This window comes from Monopterus albus, unplaced genomic scaffold (assembly GCF_001952655.1).
Source record: "Monopterus albus unplaced genomic scaffold, M_albus_1.0 scaffold212.1, whole genome shotgun sequence".
In the NCBI taxonomy this organism is placed as follows: Eukaryota; Metazoa; Chordata; class Actinopteri; order Synbranchiformes; family Synbranchidae; genus Monopterus; species Monopterus albus.
In genome coordinates this window covers 573,251-589,192 of record NW_018128092.1, presented here as the reverse complement: position 1 = coordinate 589,192, position 15,942 = coordinate 573,251, and the positions used below count along the sequence as shown (strand labels likewise).

Sequence of the window (15,942 nt, the reverse complement as noted above, 5' to 3'; positions counted from 1 at the left end):
CAGCAATAACCTGTAGCAAACGTTTCCTGTAGCTGTGGATCAGACCTGCACAACGTCCAAGAGGAATTTTGGACCATTCTTCCTGACAGAGCTGCTTCAGCTGAGACAGATTCTTAGGACGTCTACTGTGAACGGCTCTCTTGAGGTCATTCCACAGCATCTCTATTGGGTTGAGGTCTGGGCTCTGACTGGGCCACTCCAAAAGGGGGATTTTATGCCTCTGAAACCATTGTGTAGTAGATTTACTTCGATGTTTAGGGTCATTGTCCTGCTGCATCACCCAGCTTGTACTGAGCTTCAGCTTGGTGACAGCCACCCTGACATTATCCTGTAGGATACCTTGATACACTTTGGAATTCATTTTCCCCTCGACAATGACAAGCGGTCCAGGTCCAGAGGCAGCAAAGCAGCCCCACATCATGACGCTCCCTCCACCGTCCTTCACTGTTGGGATCATGTTTTCTTGTTGGTATGCGGTTCCCTTTTTACGCCATACATAGCGCTGTGTGTTCTTCCCAAACAGTTCTACCTTGGTTTCATCTGTCCACAGGACGTTTTCCCAGTAGTGTTGTGGAGTGTCACGGTGGTCTTTGGCAAACTTCAGGCGTGCTGCAATGTTGTTTTTGGAGATCAGCGGCTTCCTCCGTGGTCTCCTGCCATGAAAACCATGCTTGTGCAGTATTTTCCGTATGGTTGACTCATGAACAGAGATGTTAACCTGCTCCAGTGAATCCTTCAAGTCTTTAGCTGTTACTCTAGGGTTCTTTTTTACCTCATTCAGCATTCTGCGTTGTGCCTTTGGAGTGATCTTTGCTGGGCGTCCACTTCTCTGGCGAGTAGCCACTGTACCAAATTGTCTCCATTTATAGACAATATGTCTAACTGTGGACTGATGAATGTCTAAAATCTTTGAGATGAATTTGTAACCTTTTCCGACTTCATGCAAACGAACAACTCTTGATCGTAGGTCTTCTGAGATCTCTTTTTTGCGAGGCATGGCTCACGTCAGCTGATGCTGCTTGGGAATAGCACACTGACACTGAATGTTTTTATCAGTCAAGGCGGTTCAAAACCACACCTCCATTACCACCTCATTGACTGGACTCCAGGTTTGCTAACACCTGACTCCAGTTTACATTTAGTGACACCAGAAGCTTGGTGATGCCTTTACCATAGCTTTGCATGTTTAATGGGTGTGTTCAATAAAGACATGAAAGATCATGACTGTGTGTTTTATCATCTTAGAAATATTATGTTTGCTGATATTTGTGACGTTTGGTAAAGATCAGATCACATTTCATGACCAATTTATGCAGAAAACCAGGAAATTCCCAACTGTTCTCTTGTGACTGTATGTACAGTATGTTAGGTGAGTTGGAAAGAATATTAGAAATTCCTTCTGATATATGGCATTCCAGTGATCCAGGCCCTAGGCTATTCAGGGGTGTTTATGCATACTAAAGTCCAGCAGAGGTAGTATAATACTGGATGTAGTCACAGGTCAATCAAAATTCATAATGTGTCACTTATGGATTTAAATCCTTTTTATTGTGTGGGTGTCAAAATTTGGAACAGCCTCTCATATAACTCAAGCTTCTGAACAGATGTAACAACTCTTTAGTGAAGGAATAACTACAGGAGAAGAGATGGGCCAAAATAGTTACTTTCTATATTGCCTCCAATAACTATGTATGCACGTCACAGTTTTGACTTAATCTATAATGTAGTAGAAGCACAGCATCCTGGGATATGATGTGAAACACCCACAGTTATGAAAATAACATTAACTTTGTCTTTGTAACCTGCGTCATGCTTCAATTTTAAGGACAAAACCTCCCTTTGTCACATTTTTACAGGTCCTTTATATTTGTATTTTGTAAATGGTTGGACAAGTGTGTTATGCATGTTGTCCATGACAGAATCAGATGAAATTGTCCAGTACAACACAAAATATATCCATTATATATCCAATATATCTACACAAACAACCAAAGTAGTCTCAACAAAAAGTGCATGGTTGTTGAAATGCAGCACAGGAAGGCATTTCTGCCAGTTTACGGTATACCTGCTACTACGCACCTTATCATGACAATTAGACTAAGCATTGTATCATGCCAAGTTAGTATAAAAAAGAATTTTCAAAAGCACATTGTATAGTTGACCTGAAATGGATAGTTGGCACGATGGAGGGCATGCCTCAGTTGTGGATGCAAATACGTCTTCGCTGAGAATGCAAACTCGCAAGGGATTAAAGGCTACTAGTGGATCACGACATTAGAATAAACAAAATTCTTAAGTCGTTTGAAGGTGAACTGATGTAAATGAGGGAATATAAGAACATTCAAGAAAATTCATACTAGCCTAAAAAATTAGCACAGAGCTAGGGTGCAAGCATTAGTTACACTGTTCAGCTCAAATCAGTTTAGTAATGATGTCTTCTGTTGAGTGACGACAGGAGAAATGTTGAAAAGGTCACCCTGATTTTATTTTTCAAAACCAGAACATTTAGGTGAAGGAAACAAAAACATTTACACTGTAAACAGGCCAAACTGGCTCAACATTACTTGAATTGTAAAGACAACTTGAAAGCAGTTTTGACGTTTGCATGCGCAAGGCACAACTTGGCAAATGCATATTGATAAGGAATGTACAGCAGGGGCCCACAAAGTACTCTGCCCATTCTGACTTGTGTAAAGTGTCCAGTGATACATTCATTACTGTTAAACTCAGCAGGTTGAGAATAAAAAATCCTATATGCTCCAGAATGTATCAGAAAAAGTACATAACATTGCATCGAGACTCAGGGGTATGAAGGACAACTAAAAGCTAAACGAGGTAGAACTTACCCCCTAAACTCAAGCACTGTGTGTATTATAAATAAATTAAAGATGCTACAAGTTGATAAGATCGTCTAGAAAAAAAAAGTGAAGTCTGACAGTTACTCTAAATGGTTGTTTCAAACTAAATCTGACTGGAAGGAAAAGTAGGCAGAATTGGTGATTTGCCCTTTTCCTATTTACCCATCAATGACCAAGCACTGAAACTGAAATGCAACTATAACAAATGTAACTAAAACCTGAAATAAAGTGCAGGCATGAGAACATTAAGCATTTAATAGCTTTCAGAGCTCGGCCAACTAAATTTGACTGCAGATATGTGGGACTTTGTAAACTGATGAAAACATGAAATACATGCATGACACACAGATGACAGACCAATTTATCAGTCCAACAGAACCTTCATAACCTAATGGTGCAGTACAAGACAGCAACAGTTCAGATTAGGCACTTGGCAAAAAGGTTTAATGACTGTATCCTGATGCCAGTGCAACAAAGATGAAACCCTATTTTAGTGTCTACATTTACACAAACTGATGACTGAGCTGTTGCACCTCGATGTAATAGACAAGACATTGGAATAATCCGTCTGCCTGCTCAAAGACATGCTAATAACATTTACGACTACAAAAATGTACAATGTCATAAAACCTATGGCACACAGTAGGAGGAAAAGTAGTCATTATAAACATATAGGGTTACCTACACCATTATTTGTGAACACTCAGACATGGTGTACTTAAAATTCAGGCTGCTAAACTTTTCCTCTTAATGTCAAAATCCTTCAAACGTATCAAGGACACAGTCTGAATTAAAGCAGTTTCAAGTAAATTATACATTCAAACCTTTGGATAGACAGCAAAACAAAAAAGGGAGGAAAGGCACAGTGGAAAAAGAAATACCCGCATATATATTTATACAAAATAAAATACAGCTACAGTAGTTATATCAAGGTCAACTAAAAGTAACACTTGAGAATCATTCAGAACATGAGAGCAGAAAGCTGCAATGAAGTTAGTGGAAAAGTTCTACCAATCTAAGCAGAATTCTACATCGTTTTCTCTGAATCTTGATTGTACCTCATTCAAAATGGAGACATTCAGAAACTGAGTTCAGGTGATAGACTGATGGCAAAAAATCCTAATTAACTGCAATTTTACCCTCCTCCATGAAATGTGGGAACTGGGATTTTGGCACGCTGTCAGAGCTGTTCTTCTCAATTTCGGCCATGGTGGCAGGCAAGCCAGAGTGGGACCCATCCATCTTCATGAGGCCTCCAGTGGATCCGATTAAAGGCCCGCTGGCAGGGCTTCCAGGGAGTGGGATGCCACCACCCTGGATGACAGAAATTTCATTGGTCTTCATGGTCAGGCCACCGCTGAATGCAGCAGCAGCATACTGGTTCCACAGAGATGGGTCAAAGTTTATTGGTGGAGTGCCCAGTTCTTTTTGGGGCTGCATAATTTCAGGAAGCATCTTCGCCTCAGAGCTCATTGCCATCATGGCCATGGGACCATCCAGAGACAGGCGCTGGCCCCGCCGAGATGAGGTGTTCCACATGTGAGTACCAATATGCACCTAAAACACAAGGTATACAATAAATTACAGTCCCATCACAACACTTGATGTTAATAGCTACATTATTGAAAAGTACACACTTAAATCAACTGAAAATGGCCTATTCCACACTTTGTCAGACAGCAATGACTAACCTTTAGATTTCCCTTGGTGGTGAAAGCCCTGCCACAGATGTTGCAGGCAAACGGCTTCTCCCCTGTGTGAGTGCGCTCATGGATCTGCAAGGCGCTGGCAGATGAGAAGTTCTTGCCACAAACATTGCACGTGTGCTGCTTGACTGATCGCCGTGGCGCAGTGGAGACGGAGGAGGACATGGCTGTTCCCTGAGGCATATGGGAGCTGAACAAACTATGAGGGCCCAAAGGATTCTCAGGAGGGATCTTCATCTCCAGACTAGTCAGACTTGATGGTATCCTCATGAAAGGCATGTTACTAGGAACTGTTGATACAAGAAATGGAAAGTTCAAGTCAAAAACATTTAACACAGCCTCTAAAATACATCTCATCAAATAAGCTCACCATAGTCTCCATTTGTGAACGGCATGCCAGGTTCTTTAATCACTTTGGGGGTGAAGCTGCTGGCAGCTGTGAGATCAAGGGCTCCACCTGACTCGACGCCATCTTGAGCGTCACCATCAGGCTCTTGTTTTGGCACACTGCGAGCAAATTCTTCAACGGCAATCTCGGGAGACTTGCTACTAATGTTGTTTATTGGGGACAATGAATGAAATGACATGGCTGAGTCTGAAATTGCGGGACTTCGCCCGTTCTGATATTCCTGCTCTCTCGGAGCAGATGGGGATTCTTTGGATGTTCCCTCGCTCTCTGAAGCGGTGCTACTCTGTCGTTTCAATGCAAGAGCAGAGGTGAGATTCTTCAAAACATCTAGGCTGGAAAACATAGCAGGGGCGGCCTGCTTCTGTGCTTGTTCCTCAGAAGCAGATGGGAGGGAATCTGAGGCGTTGTTTGGCCTCTGGGAGTTCAGTGCTGGCTCATGATCATCCATGCTTGCTTCAAAACCACCAGCATCCATAGGCTTTTCCACTGGCAGAGATGGCTCTGTTGCTTCTGCTGCTTCAAACTGGTTTTCTGGCATTGGGGTGTTGGGGATCTGCCCACCCATGTGCATGCGGATGTGTTGCTGCAGAACCACAGCATTGGTGAACTTCTTCTGGCAGATGGGACAAGAGTGCTGCATTTTCAGAGCTGTATTAGCCCTGTGCACTCCGTAGTGTGCTTTGAGGTTGCCCTTGGTGGAGAATGCACGGCCACAGATTTTGCACTTGTAGGGCCTCTCACCGGTGTGTGTGCGGTAATGCATCTTGAGTGAGCTCTGGCAACTGAGCACCCTGTGACAGATTATGCACTCATTGGGGTCATTGGTCCTCTTCTCCAGGCCATCCACCATTTGCTGAAGTTTTGCTGTTCCAGAGCTTTGTTCTCCTGGGATGGTGCTACCATTCATATGATGCAGCGCTCCAAGGAGTTCCTTAGCATCCTTCTGGTTCAGATCCAGTCCCGACTCTTGGCCAAACACATTAGAGGAAACAGCTGGGGAACCATCACTTGTAGATGGAGAGGGTCTCTGGGAAAACGGGTCCCCTCCAAATCCATCAAATGTTGTCTTGAATCCCGATATGGACGGCGGGTGGAACCCAGCAGCAGGATGACTTAAAATGGGCTTAATTTCGGTCATGTTTGACTCATCCACTGGCACAGACATGCCAAAGGGAATTCCACTACTGGTGGGAATATTGTCAAGGTGCTCTGGCACAGGATGAGGGTTCATGCTGATGTTTGGATACTTGTCTTTATGCCGCTGGAAATGCACTTTGAGGTTTCCTTTGGTTGTGAAGCGGTTTCCACAGATGTTGCACTTGAAGGGCCTCTCGCCTGTGTGAGAACGCAAATGAATCTGCAGAGCACTGTCATTGCCAAAGGTCTTTCCGCAGTACTTACACTTGTGTTTGTATAAGGAGTCAGCATTTTTTGATTCTGGTGGGAGGTTCAGCATCTTCGCCTTCACTTTTTTTGAAGACTCAATCCCTGCTTGGATACCGTTGAAGGTGCTGGGGAAACCCATCACACTTGGCGACTGAGGCAGCAGTGCTGGTAAACGACTGGCCAGATCTGGAATGCCCTTCAAAATGTCAGTTTTGGAAGTCACTGAACCCAGTCCCCCAGGCAGAGAGGTAGGGATGCCAGTGGCCAGAGGTAGTTTACCTTGCTTCATTGTTTCCATGGAGAGGCTCTGACTGCCAGTCCTTTTACCTATCATAGCTGCAGCGGCAGACAGCTGTTGAGAAAGATGCGCACCAAGGGCTTTCAGAGGGTCCACCGCTGCCCCTACTGACGACTGGAGACCCTGTGGAGTCATCATGGCTACTTGGATTCTGATCTGTTCTGTGAGCTGGATTTGCTGTAGTTGCTGTTGCTGGAGACACACCAACTGTTCCAAGATCATTGGGATGGCCTGCAGAGCATCCTGTGAAGAGGTCAGTGATGTACTCTTGGAAGAATGCTGGGAGACAGCCACTTTGGTGTCAGCCATGGTCTCAAGAGTGACATTTGAATCTTGCATTTTGGGTGAGGGAAGGAAAGCCATCTCAGGGCTAGCTTCCATCTCTGCCTGATCCTGCTGTGCAGACTCCTCTGCATTTATACTGGACTCTTCCTCTGTTCTTTCCAGATGTTCTGCATTAACATTTGATAGGGAATGATTGCTGGACTGGCCATCATCATGGTCACTGGTAAGACCTTCAGGAGAACCTTGTGAGTATTCCTCAGGAACCTCATTCCCATCTCCATCCTTCATGATGACCACTTGCTGACTTTTAGTACAGCTTTTCTCATGCTCAAGAAATTCAGCTTCATCAAAAAACTCTGCACAACACTTGTAGCAGACCCTGGTTTCGTCCATTCTGAATCTCTTTGGTTTTTCAGTCTCCTCAGCTTGATCGGCTCGAAGAATCCCTAAAACAAGAGGATACGCAACATAAATTAAGGCTTTTCACACACTTGTATTTGTATTGACTGATAAAATCTATACTGAGTAATATACAAATACAGTAATGTGTCAGTGCTATTGAGTTAATAAATATACACTCACTGGCCACTTTATTAGGTACACCTGTATAACTGTATGCACTTCAGTGTAACACTTCCACCTTAACATCTGTTTATGAAGCTCAACATGTTTCAGTTTTTGGTGAAACTGTCAAAGTATAAATTCAATTATAAGTTTATTATTGAGCTTGTAGTTATAAAGGTGGTGTTGTACTGGACTGCAACATATTCAGAGGTGTCTCTATATTTTTGTCCTCCCCAGCTACATACATGAGGGGGTCAGAATATTAGGAACACTTAACACAAGTGCTGCATTGAAGTGCATCCAATTGTACAGGTGTACCTAATAAAGTGGCCACTGAGTGTATAACAAGATCCCTTTGCACTCAGTATCCAGAGCAGCCCTGAAAAATATTTTGCATAGTTACATTAGTTGTAAAAGTGACATGGCATTTGTCTGTGGTCATTTCTGAAGCTTTGCTGTTTTGACAGTGTTATTATAATCCTGTAAGATGTCCCTGCTGCTTCACGGACTCCCTCTAGGTCAGTGCACTCTGCAGCTGCCTATTGTCCACAGGGCCAGCAGAGGGCAATCATCTACCTTTGACATGACCCAGAACAACGTCCAGAAAGACAAAGAATTACTGGGCATTAAATTACTGTGTTTGTCAAAGCCAGCCAAGCACTTACTAAAAATCTGATCTGCTTCCTGCACCACATGTGGGGTAATATTAGTGACCAGTCCAAAACTAAAATCCAGTAACAGGGGAATCTTTGTTCCACACTAAGCAATGAATACCTAAACTTGTAAACTGAATTTGATATTCCAGTTGACGTAAAGTTGAACAAACAAGAAAATACAAGATGTTTACTATGCAAACAAAGGCTTAAAAAGAAAAAAAGTACAGGGGTAGTCCAATGCTGATTACCATCAAGTATCCTCACAGCCTGTGAAAGCCCGATACATGTTCCAAGTGTGAATTTTGTCTGCCAACCAAGAGGTCATTTCACAACTAGGTGTATTGTTAAATGCTAATGGTTCACAGAAAGGGGGTAGACCACCTGTCTGCATTTGCCCAAGGAAACTGTTGGACTTGTTAACTCCTCACCAGGAGGCACTGAAGCTGTGTCACTAAAAGAAAAGAAAGTTGCATTACATTCTGGTCCATGACAAAACAGTAACCATGGTTCAGCCGCCCACATTTGCGCAATAAAGCCAGCATTACAGCCACTCCTTATCTTGACAGAGAAGTACACACAACGTGTAATTCAAGAATATTTACTATGTCATTTTTCCAGCATTCAAATGAAATCACAACTCGTCCATTAGGAGCCAAATGTGAGGCAGCGCTCCAGATTACCACTTGACGGCGCATGGCCTTTAGTGAGGATGGCTACGTGACACGAGGGCACGAAACATTTGATGTGTGCGCAGTAGTGTGGCACATACAAACGTCATATTGTTTTTTTATTCTACAACATTATTCTAAATGGCAGAAGCAAACTAAAAGACAGCGCGGGTCTCAAAAGCCCGTCGTATCCAGGTTGGCTAATTAGAAGGTGAGGTCTACAGGGCAGCGCATATGGCAACACCGAAACGCACCCCCACCCAGTCTCCACAAAAGGGTCACTGCTCCATCCCCCCACCTCTCCACGTATGTACGAAAGGAAACAGTCATGCATTAAACGGGGGGATTTATTGCCTTTAGGTCAGCTTACACAAGAGGCACATTTCATACAGTTTTGTTTAAAACTTCAACTTTGGGGCAAACAAATGGCACAAAGTTTGTACTAGGCTGTTAAGATCTACGGGCTGCTGCATTAAGATACCGAAAAATAGAAAAACGGATCCTTCAAAGTACAACACAAACAGTAGCAGCTGCAACAGTCCCATTCTGAATTTAGTCCAAAGAACAAAAGTGTCGTTTCATGATAAACGCGGTTAACGTCATGTGAATGAAACGGGCTAGAGAAGGAATGATGCAGCCAAGTCACCACCAAACCTCTCAGGTACGAGGTATCAGAAACTAAAAGAACAGTCACCAGACACCTCGGTGAATCCCAAAAGATCCTAATTCATTTACAGTCTTCAACTACACAACTAGTCCAAATATCTACAGTGGGTCGGTTTAGGACGCAGCAGGTCAATTAACATTCAGAGCACATAAAACGTTACAACCGAGGGATCAAACTGGGACAAAAAGCCAAAGCACACGGTGTTTTAAACGGACTCTGGCAGCACCTGTACTGTTTAAAAGTCCTTTCTGAGCGGCTGGCTCCCCGGTACCGCGGCCAACTTTGTGCTCCTGGCCAGTTCAAAGGGACTGCAACAGGTCAAAGTGCGACAGGAACTCTGCAAAAGTCGGCTCGAAAATGTCGATAAACCGAAACACGGCTACACCAACCTTCTGGGAAACTAACTCTCTCGGATGTTTGTGTAAACTTACCATTTTCTAACGAGCCCGGCTCGTCGGAGTTGATGTGCTGCGGTTTGGCTTGTTTGCGCCTCGACATGGTGCAACCATCAGGAGCAAAGAGTTACAAACAATTTTCCTCCCCTTCTTCAACAAATTCTTTGGGCTGGAAAATTAGCCCCTCAAGTAGAAATGCGCATGTCAACGTAATTATTATTATCAATAATGCATTGCGATTTATCACGGTCCTCTGACAGCTGATTGGCTCCAGTCCAAGTGCTCACACATTATTCAAATGCGCTCCCCACTGATGAGCGGAGTGCCAGGAGGGGGCGGGTACTCTGTGCACTGGAGGATGGAGGCAGGGTTAGGAACTCCCCAACTCATCGCTCTTTTCCTTGTTCATGAGGAAAAAAAAGTCGTCACCGGAGACACGACGAGTAAAAGATGAGTCAAATAATGCTCGTATGCTGCGCACAACCTGCGGCGTCTTTACCTTTGGACTCCAAAAACAGCGGAATGTTCTTTAAAGAGCAGCTTTGCGGCACTTCCTTATCTCCTATTGGGTCCCTATCAAATTCATACACACGTCTCGTATGTGAATCGTATTTTAACAACAGGGACGCGCTGGGAAGGCCTGTGCGTGATGCCCATCACTTTCCAGGAAACATATTTTAGTTATGTCATGTCCCAGAAGGCAAACGTGGAGCATGTATGTTAGGGACAAGCACGTTATGGTCATCTAATCACAAATCTATACGCGTGTCTTTCCAACAAACATCACGGGGTCGCTGTTTGTTAGGAGCCACAGTATAAACGTCCATCTAAAGGAGTGTTGTCTCAGGAACGTACAGTAACGGGGGGTACGTGCACGTAACTGTGTGCACGTGTTCTTATACCCACAGCAGTACTTATGATATAGTTTTACAAGTGGGTTTCAGGCAAATACCAAACATGAAGTGCATATGACAGAAGGTTTGTTTTAAGGGTTAGAGACCAGAACATACATGATGGAGGTTGTTAGGACTAGGGGAGGTTGTAGTTCCTCCACTTTTAATTTACTGTAGCAAATTATTTGTTTCTGTTCCAGAATAGTGATCAACTAGTGTGGATGTTCAGGCCAGTGCAGACATTAATAATAAACAGTTATATCAGTGGTGACCTTTGGTGCAGCCAGCTTCATTCAGTAATGTTCATTCTTCTAGATGATTCTGTTATGAGCCATTATGAGTTTGCAGAATTAGAAGCTGTATTGGCCAAGAAGGAGTCGACACACAAGGCACCTGACTGGTACAGAGGCTGTCAATGCACTTTGTAAGACAACAGTTAAAACTAGAATAAAATAAAATGATTTACCAGTTTGCAGTGATGTGTTGTTTATTTTTGAAGCTGAATTAGTACTAGTACATCATTAGTACTGCGATTCCTACATGTGGTAGTGGTCTGAGCACTAACGGTCCAGGATATACCTTTATGTCAGACAGTAAGACAGATGTTACTCCAGATGTTTCAGTGCTAACACCAACTCAGTAGGAGACGAAAGGGTTGTCAGGAGCTGTGTTGGATTGAAGACGATGCTGGAATGATATTGTTAGCTCTGCTTCGTATTAATATTCACCCTGCAGGCATAACTGTACCAAAACATTCCAGGAAGTTCACCACACGTCACTGAAGAGAATTTACACAAGGGGAAAACCTTTATTAGAGCAGTACACAGTGATCACCTCCTGCATGTTTACAGTGAGCTCAGTAACCAAAAACTGTGGTTTAGACAGGTGCAGGAGAACGGCTCAGTGGGCCACTCAATAACCCAACATTATATCTCCCGACATCGGTAAAATCACACGCTGATATAAAGCTGCAGACCCTGACCTGTTCACTGAGGCTCGGCTCTGGACATTTGTGACTTTGACATTTCCCCCACATGAAAATATATTAGTAGTTATGCAGGACATATAAGCTGTAATACTGAGATGAGCATATTATGATAAGTGTGATACATTCATTGTAACAGTAGAAGGAACTGGAAACACATTTTAAAGGATTCATTGAAACAGTGTGAACACTGAAGACTAGTAATCGATTTGTTTATGGACCAAAGGCTGATCATTTAGTTTAGCAATCGTTTTACTGCTTGTTCAGTGGTGGAAAGTGACTAAGTACATTTTCTTGGTATCTGTACTTTTATAAGAAAATATTGTACTTTTTACTCCATACATTTATTTTATAACTTTAGTTACTAGTTACTTTTTAGAACCAGATTAATACAAAAATAACAGTATAATCATAGGACTTTATTGATCTTTGGTGGAAAGGTCAAACGGTACCAGGTATCAAGTAAACATATTAATATTAGCCTGTTTTAGTTTATCAGATGTGAGAATTGGATCGTTTTCTCTGTGTTCACTGCCATTTAAAATGGAAGAGATGTTAGTTTTCGCTGTCGGATGAAGAGACCGAGCAAATAAAACTTATCAGTTTTGACTCTGACAATTTAACCTAAATATTTTATCTTTCTTTTTTTGACATTGTACACATTTTAATGTGCCTACAACGTGTAAATTCATTAGCTGAAACTAATAATTGTCACTGAAAAAGTTTTTCTCCAGAGCTATAGACAAACAGCAACGTGCACAGTTGAAGTAAAGCTACACCGTAGAGGACCATGTTCTTTTTACCAGGCTAACATGCCTCAGCATGTGTTATATAACGACACAGCTGATGAGTGCGAGACAAAGACAAACCAATATATTCAGATAAACAAATGTTCTTTAAAGGCCCGGCTGAAGGTGAAAAAGGGGGGAGTGCTGTCTAGACAGTTTATTGCCCCCATAAGAAACTATGCTTGAATAAGCTGTTTCTTCTTCTTCAATCTAAACAACTCGAACTGCGTGCAGTCGTAAAAGGGCAGTTGTGAGAACCGGAGGGGTATCAGTTATATGGCCTATCTCTTTTGCAAATGATAAAATAGCTCTCATATAGTAGAGCTGAAATAGCATAGAAACATGGCACCAAAAGATGGAATCAAAGCAGTTTTCACCTTGACACACATAATCTGTGGAGACAATGTCAAAGGCCGTCCTGTTGCTCTGTGGCTGTTCTGTAAAAAGCAGCACGTCACACAGACGGACGGATCCTTGGCTTTTCTTTGTTTATTGTCAGCTGCTCGGGTCCACTGCGATCATTCTGTGCTGGTCACTGTCAGTTATGTCATTTTTGAGAAAAGAGAAGCAACTGTTATAGCAGCATGTTGCTGTGAGGGCACAAAGCAAGTACAATGCAATGACCTTGACCAGGTCATGTATCTGACAATAGTGAATCTACACTGGTCACATGAAACAGTTTGGAAACAGCCTGTTCACCCAGTGTTTTCTATATCCTGACCTTTTTCTCCTTATGCAAAGGAGAGATGCTCAGCTGATGTGTCATTTGCCGAGCTTTACGATGACCCTGCTGTGGAACGCTCGCTGAGGAATTGTGAATTGAACATGTGTTTTTTAGGACTCAGTAAAAGATGAAAGGCACAGACCAACCTGGGAAGGACGAGCTCTTTCACGTCAGTGTGAGAGTTTATGAAGCGTCTGCTTTACTCATCCTTGATGACAACACAGTCAAATAGTTAGATCTGACTAGACATTTTAAAATCCTGAGCAAAACCAAACTGTCTTAAATGACCTGTCCACTTAAAAATGTGTATCGTTGTTACTTCATTTAGGATGTTTGACCTTCACTCTGCAAAAGCCTGTATTTCTGTTTTGTTTCCACAAGTATCAGCAGAAGAAGAGCAACTGTGTTTATGAATTTGGTGACATGACAAGCAACTTGGAAGCCAGTCATGGTCCAAAGCACAATTTACACAACTGTGGTGTGGAAACCTGAAACCTGCACATACTGAATATGGACTTGTGTGTCTGTGTCCAGCAGTAATATTTGCATACTGGATTTTTCAGTTACAGAGAAGGTGCATTCAACCAGCTGATCTCAGTTTTATAGAAAAAAAGCACACATCACACATAAACTATTATTAAAAGCAGAGTATTTTCATATGTCCACAGACGTTTCTGAAACAGTTTTGAAACCTGAACACAGCAAACACTTGGATTCAGATAGTTTACGATAAACGATTTGCACAAAATGTACCAAGAAACGTTGTGACCCGTCATAACGCTTCAGCATTTCTGATGACATTTCAGCGTATCGAATCACACACCTGAAAAGTGTTACATCGCAAATAATTAACTACCTACTGGAGAAGCACAGTACAAAGTAACACGTTTCTATGCAAGGACATGAAAACACAGCCAGCTCATTTCTCCCCACTCCAGATGCCTCCCCTCAGCAGCGGGACACCAGCTAGAGTCTTTAATGGTTGACTGGTTTCTTGCTCACTGACATCAGGATTTCTTCTGACTGTATTTCCTAGATCCTGTTTTATTACGTGATCCTCTGTTGATTTTGTTCTGGTGCCCCTTAAAACATTTCCTCCCTTGTAGTCATAAATAACATCATTACAATGACATGAAGGACAAACGGAAAAGTTTTTGTTTCATGCAAGACTTAATCCCCATGGAAAGGGTAAGTAATGCCGAGGACGGGCGGGCACAAATGAAAACAGTGCAGGTGACCTTTTGTTGTTACTTGGACTACCTAGGTCTTGTATTTTTTTCCGTTCATATTAGTCATAACACAACCTAAACTTTGCTTGTAGGCAATCAATGCACCTTTTTCTACAAGATCACTGTTGTGAGAATATACAGTAATTTTCCAGCCCACCCTTTGTTTTCTGCCATTGCACAATCACCTAAACACGGCATTATCTAGCAAATACAAGCACAAACGCTCATGGCAATTGCTATAGTGTCAGACAGTTTTCATTATTGATCAGCAAACAGCCTTTCCACGGTGCTCCTATTCATGAACATGTATTTAGTTCTTTTGTTTGGTAACATCAGCCTAGAACAGAGACTGAGGTGACAGATATTGGGTGTTTGTCTCCTGTTCCAATAAGGGTTTTTAATTCCACTGAATGTTGCTCTTTTTCAAATCCACTGTCCATATGCACCACCCTGCATGACACGTGCGCCTGCTGGTCAGTTGGCTGCGTAGTGCACATGCAGAGATGCAGACCCAGCAAAAATACACTAGAGTTTTCTGTAATAACTCAAAAAATGCAGAATCATACTTATTTCGATGTGATACCTACATTCACTGGCCACTTTATTAGGGACACCTGTACAACTTTCACCACATCTGTGTTGAGTTTTTAGTGAAACTGTCATAAATGTATAAATTTATCCCTGAAGTCATAGTTAAAGGTGGTGTTGTACTGGACGACATCATGTTCAGAGGTGTCTCTATAGTTCTGTCTTCTCCAGCTACATACATGAGAGGGTCAGAATATTAGGAACACCCCTAAACATAAGTCCAGTATGGCACCACCTTTAATTATGACCTCATTAATGAACATATTTGATTTTAGACATTTATGACAATTTCACCTGTAATTTTAAGAATGAGCAATGTAAAATACAAATTCTGTAGAAAGCTATATCAGAAATGGTTTCTCGTTGAAAATTAGTATTTTTATCTCTTAAAACTTGACTGGAGAAAATCTTTGAGGATAAAGTGTGACTGCAACAAATTCTAGCAAAATACAAGATCAAATTTAACAGGGCCATTTGCATGTCAAGGGCTTCCAACTGGAAATAGTTGTCACACCTGGGTGAAACAGGAAGTATAAATGACTCTGTCTGTGCCTTTAGAGATAAAAGATGGTTGCTTATTTGTCTCAAACTGTTGAGGTTGGGGGTTGGGGCTGGAGGAAATTATGTGCCACAGCATTCCACAAACGACTTGAGCTTTGGCTATGAAGCCTTTAAGTCTAGTTTGGGGTAATAATTCATGTCAAGATTGCTGTAACTGCTGTTTGTCTGCTGTATGTTGCAGGTGTTGACACGACATAAGAAAAGCATTTTTAAAGTCTTGGTTTATAGTGATGATAACAGTTCAATATCCTGCTCCACCCTGAGTGTGTGATCTGTGTGTGT

General features: G+C 42.3%; 1 protein-coding gene across 1 annotated transcript; it reads right to left on the bottom strand.

Annotated features, from left to right (window-relative positions):
* Positions 1-2,480: 2,480 nt before the first annotated feature.
* On the bottom strand, positions 2,481-10,190 carry sall4 (spalt-like transcription factor 4). The gene is made up of 4 exons (XM_020618997.1): positions 9,929-10,190; positions 4,935-7,388; positions 4,550-4,854; positions 2,481-4,415 (listed from the first exon to the last, which is right to left on the bottom strand). The coding sequence occupies exons 1-4, from the start codon at positions 9,993-9,995 to the stop codon at positions 3,978-3,980; spliced, it is 3,264 nt and encodes a 1,087-aa protein (XP_020474653.1). The 5' UTR covers positions 9,996-10,190; the 3' UTR covers positions 2,481-3,977.
* Positions 10,191-15,942: the final 5,752 nt, after the last annotated feature.

What these genes read in the sequence shown, in the direction of transcription:
- sall4 (XM_020618997.1), bottom strand. Translation starts at nt 9,995, where the DNA reads ATGTCGAGGCGCAAACAAGCCAAACCGCAGCACATCAACTCCGACGAG. An exon ending in GCCGGGCTCGTTAGAAAATG is followed by an intron (nt 7,389 to 9,928) that starts GTAAGTTTACAC and finishes CTCTTGTTTTAG; the next exon opens with GGATTCTTCGAGCCGATCAA. An exon ending in GTTCACAAATGGAGACTATG is followed by an intron (nt 4,855 to 4,934) that starts GTGAGCTTATTT and finishes TTGTATCAACAG; the next exon opens with TTCCTAGTAACATGCCTTTC.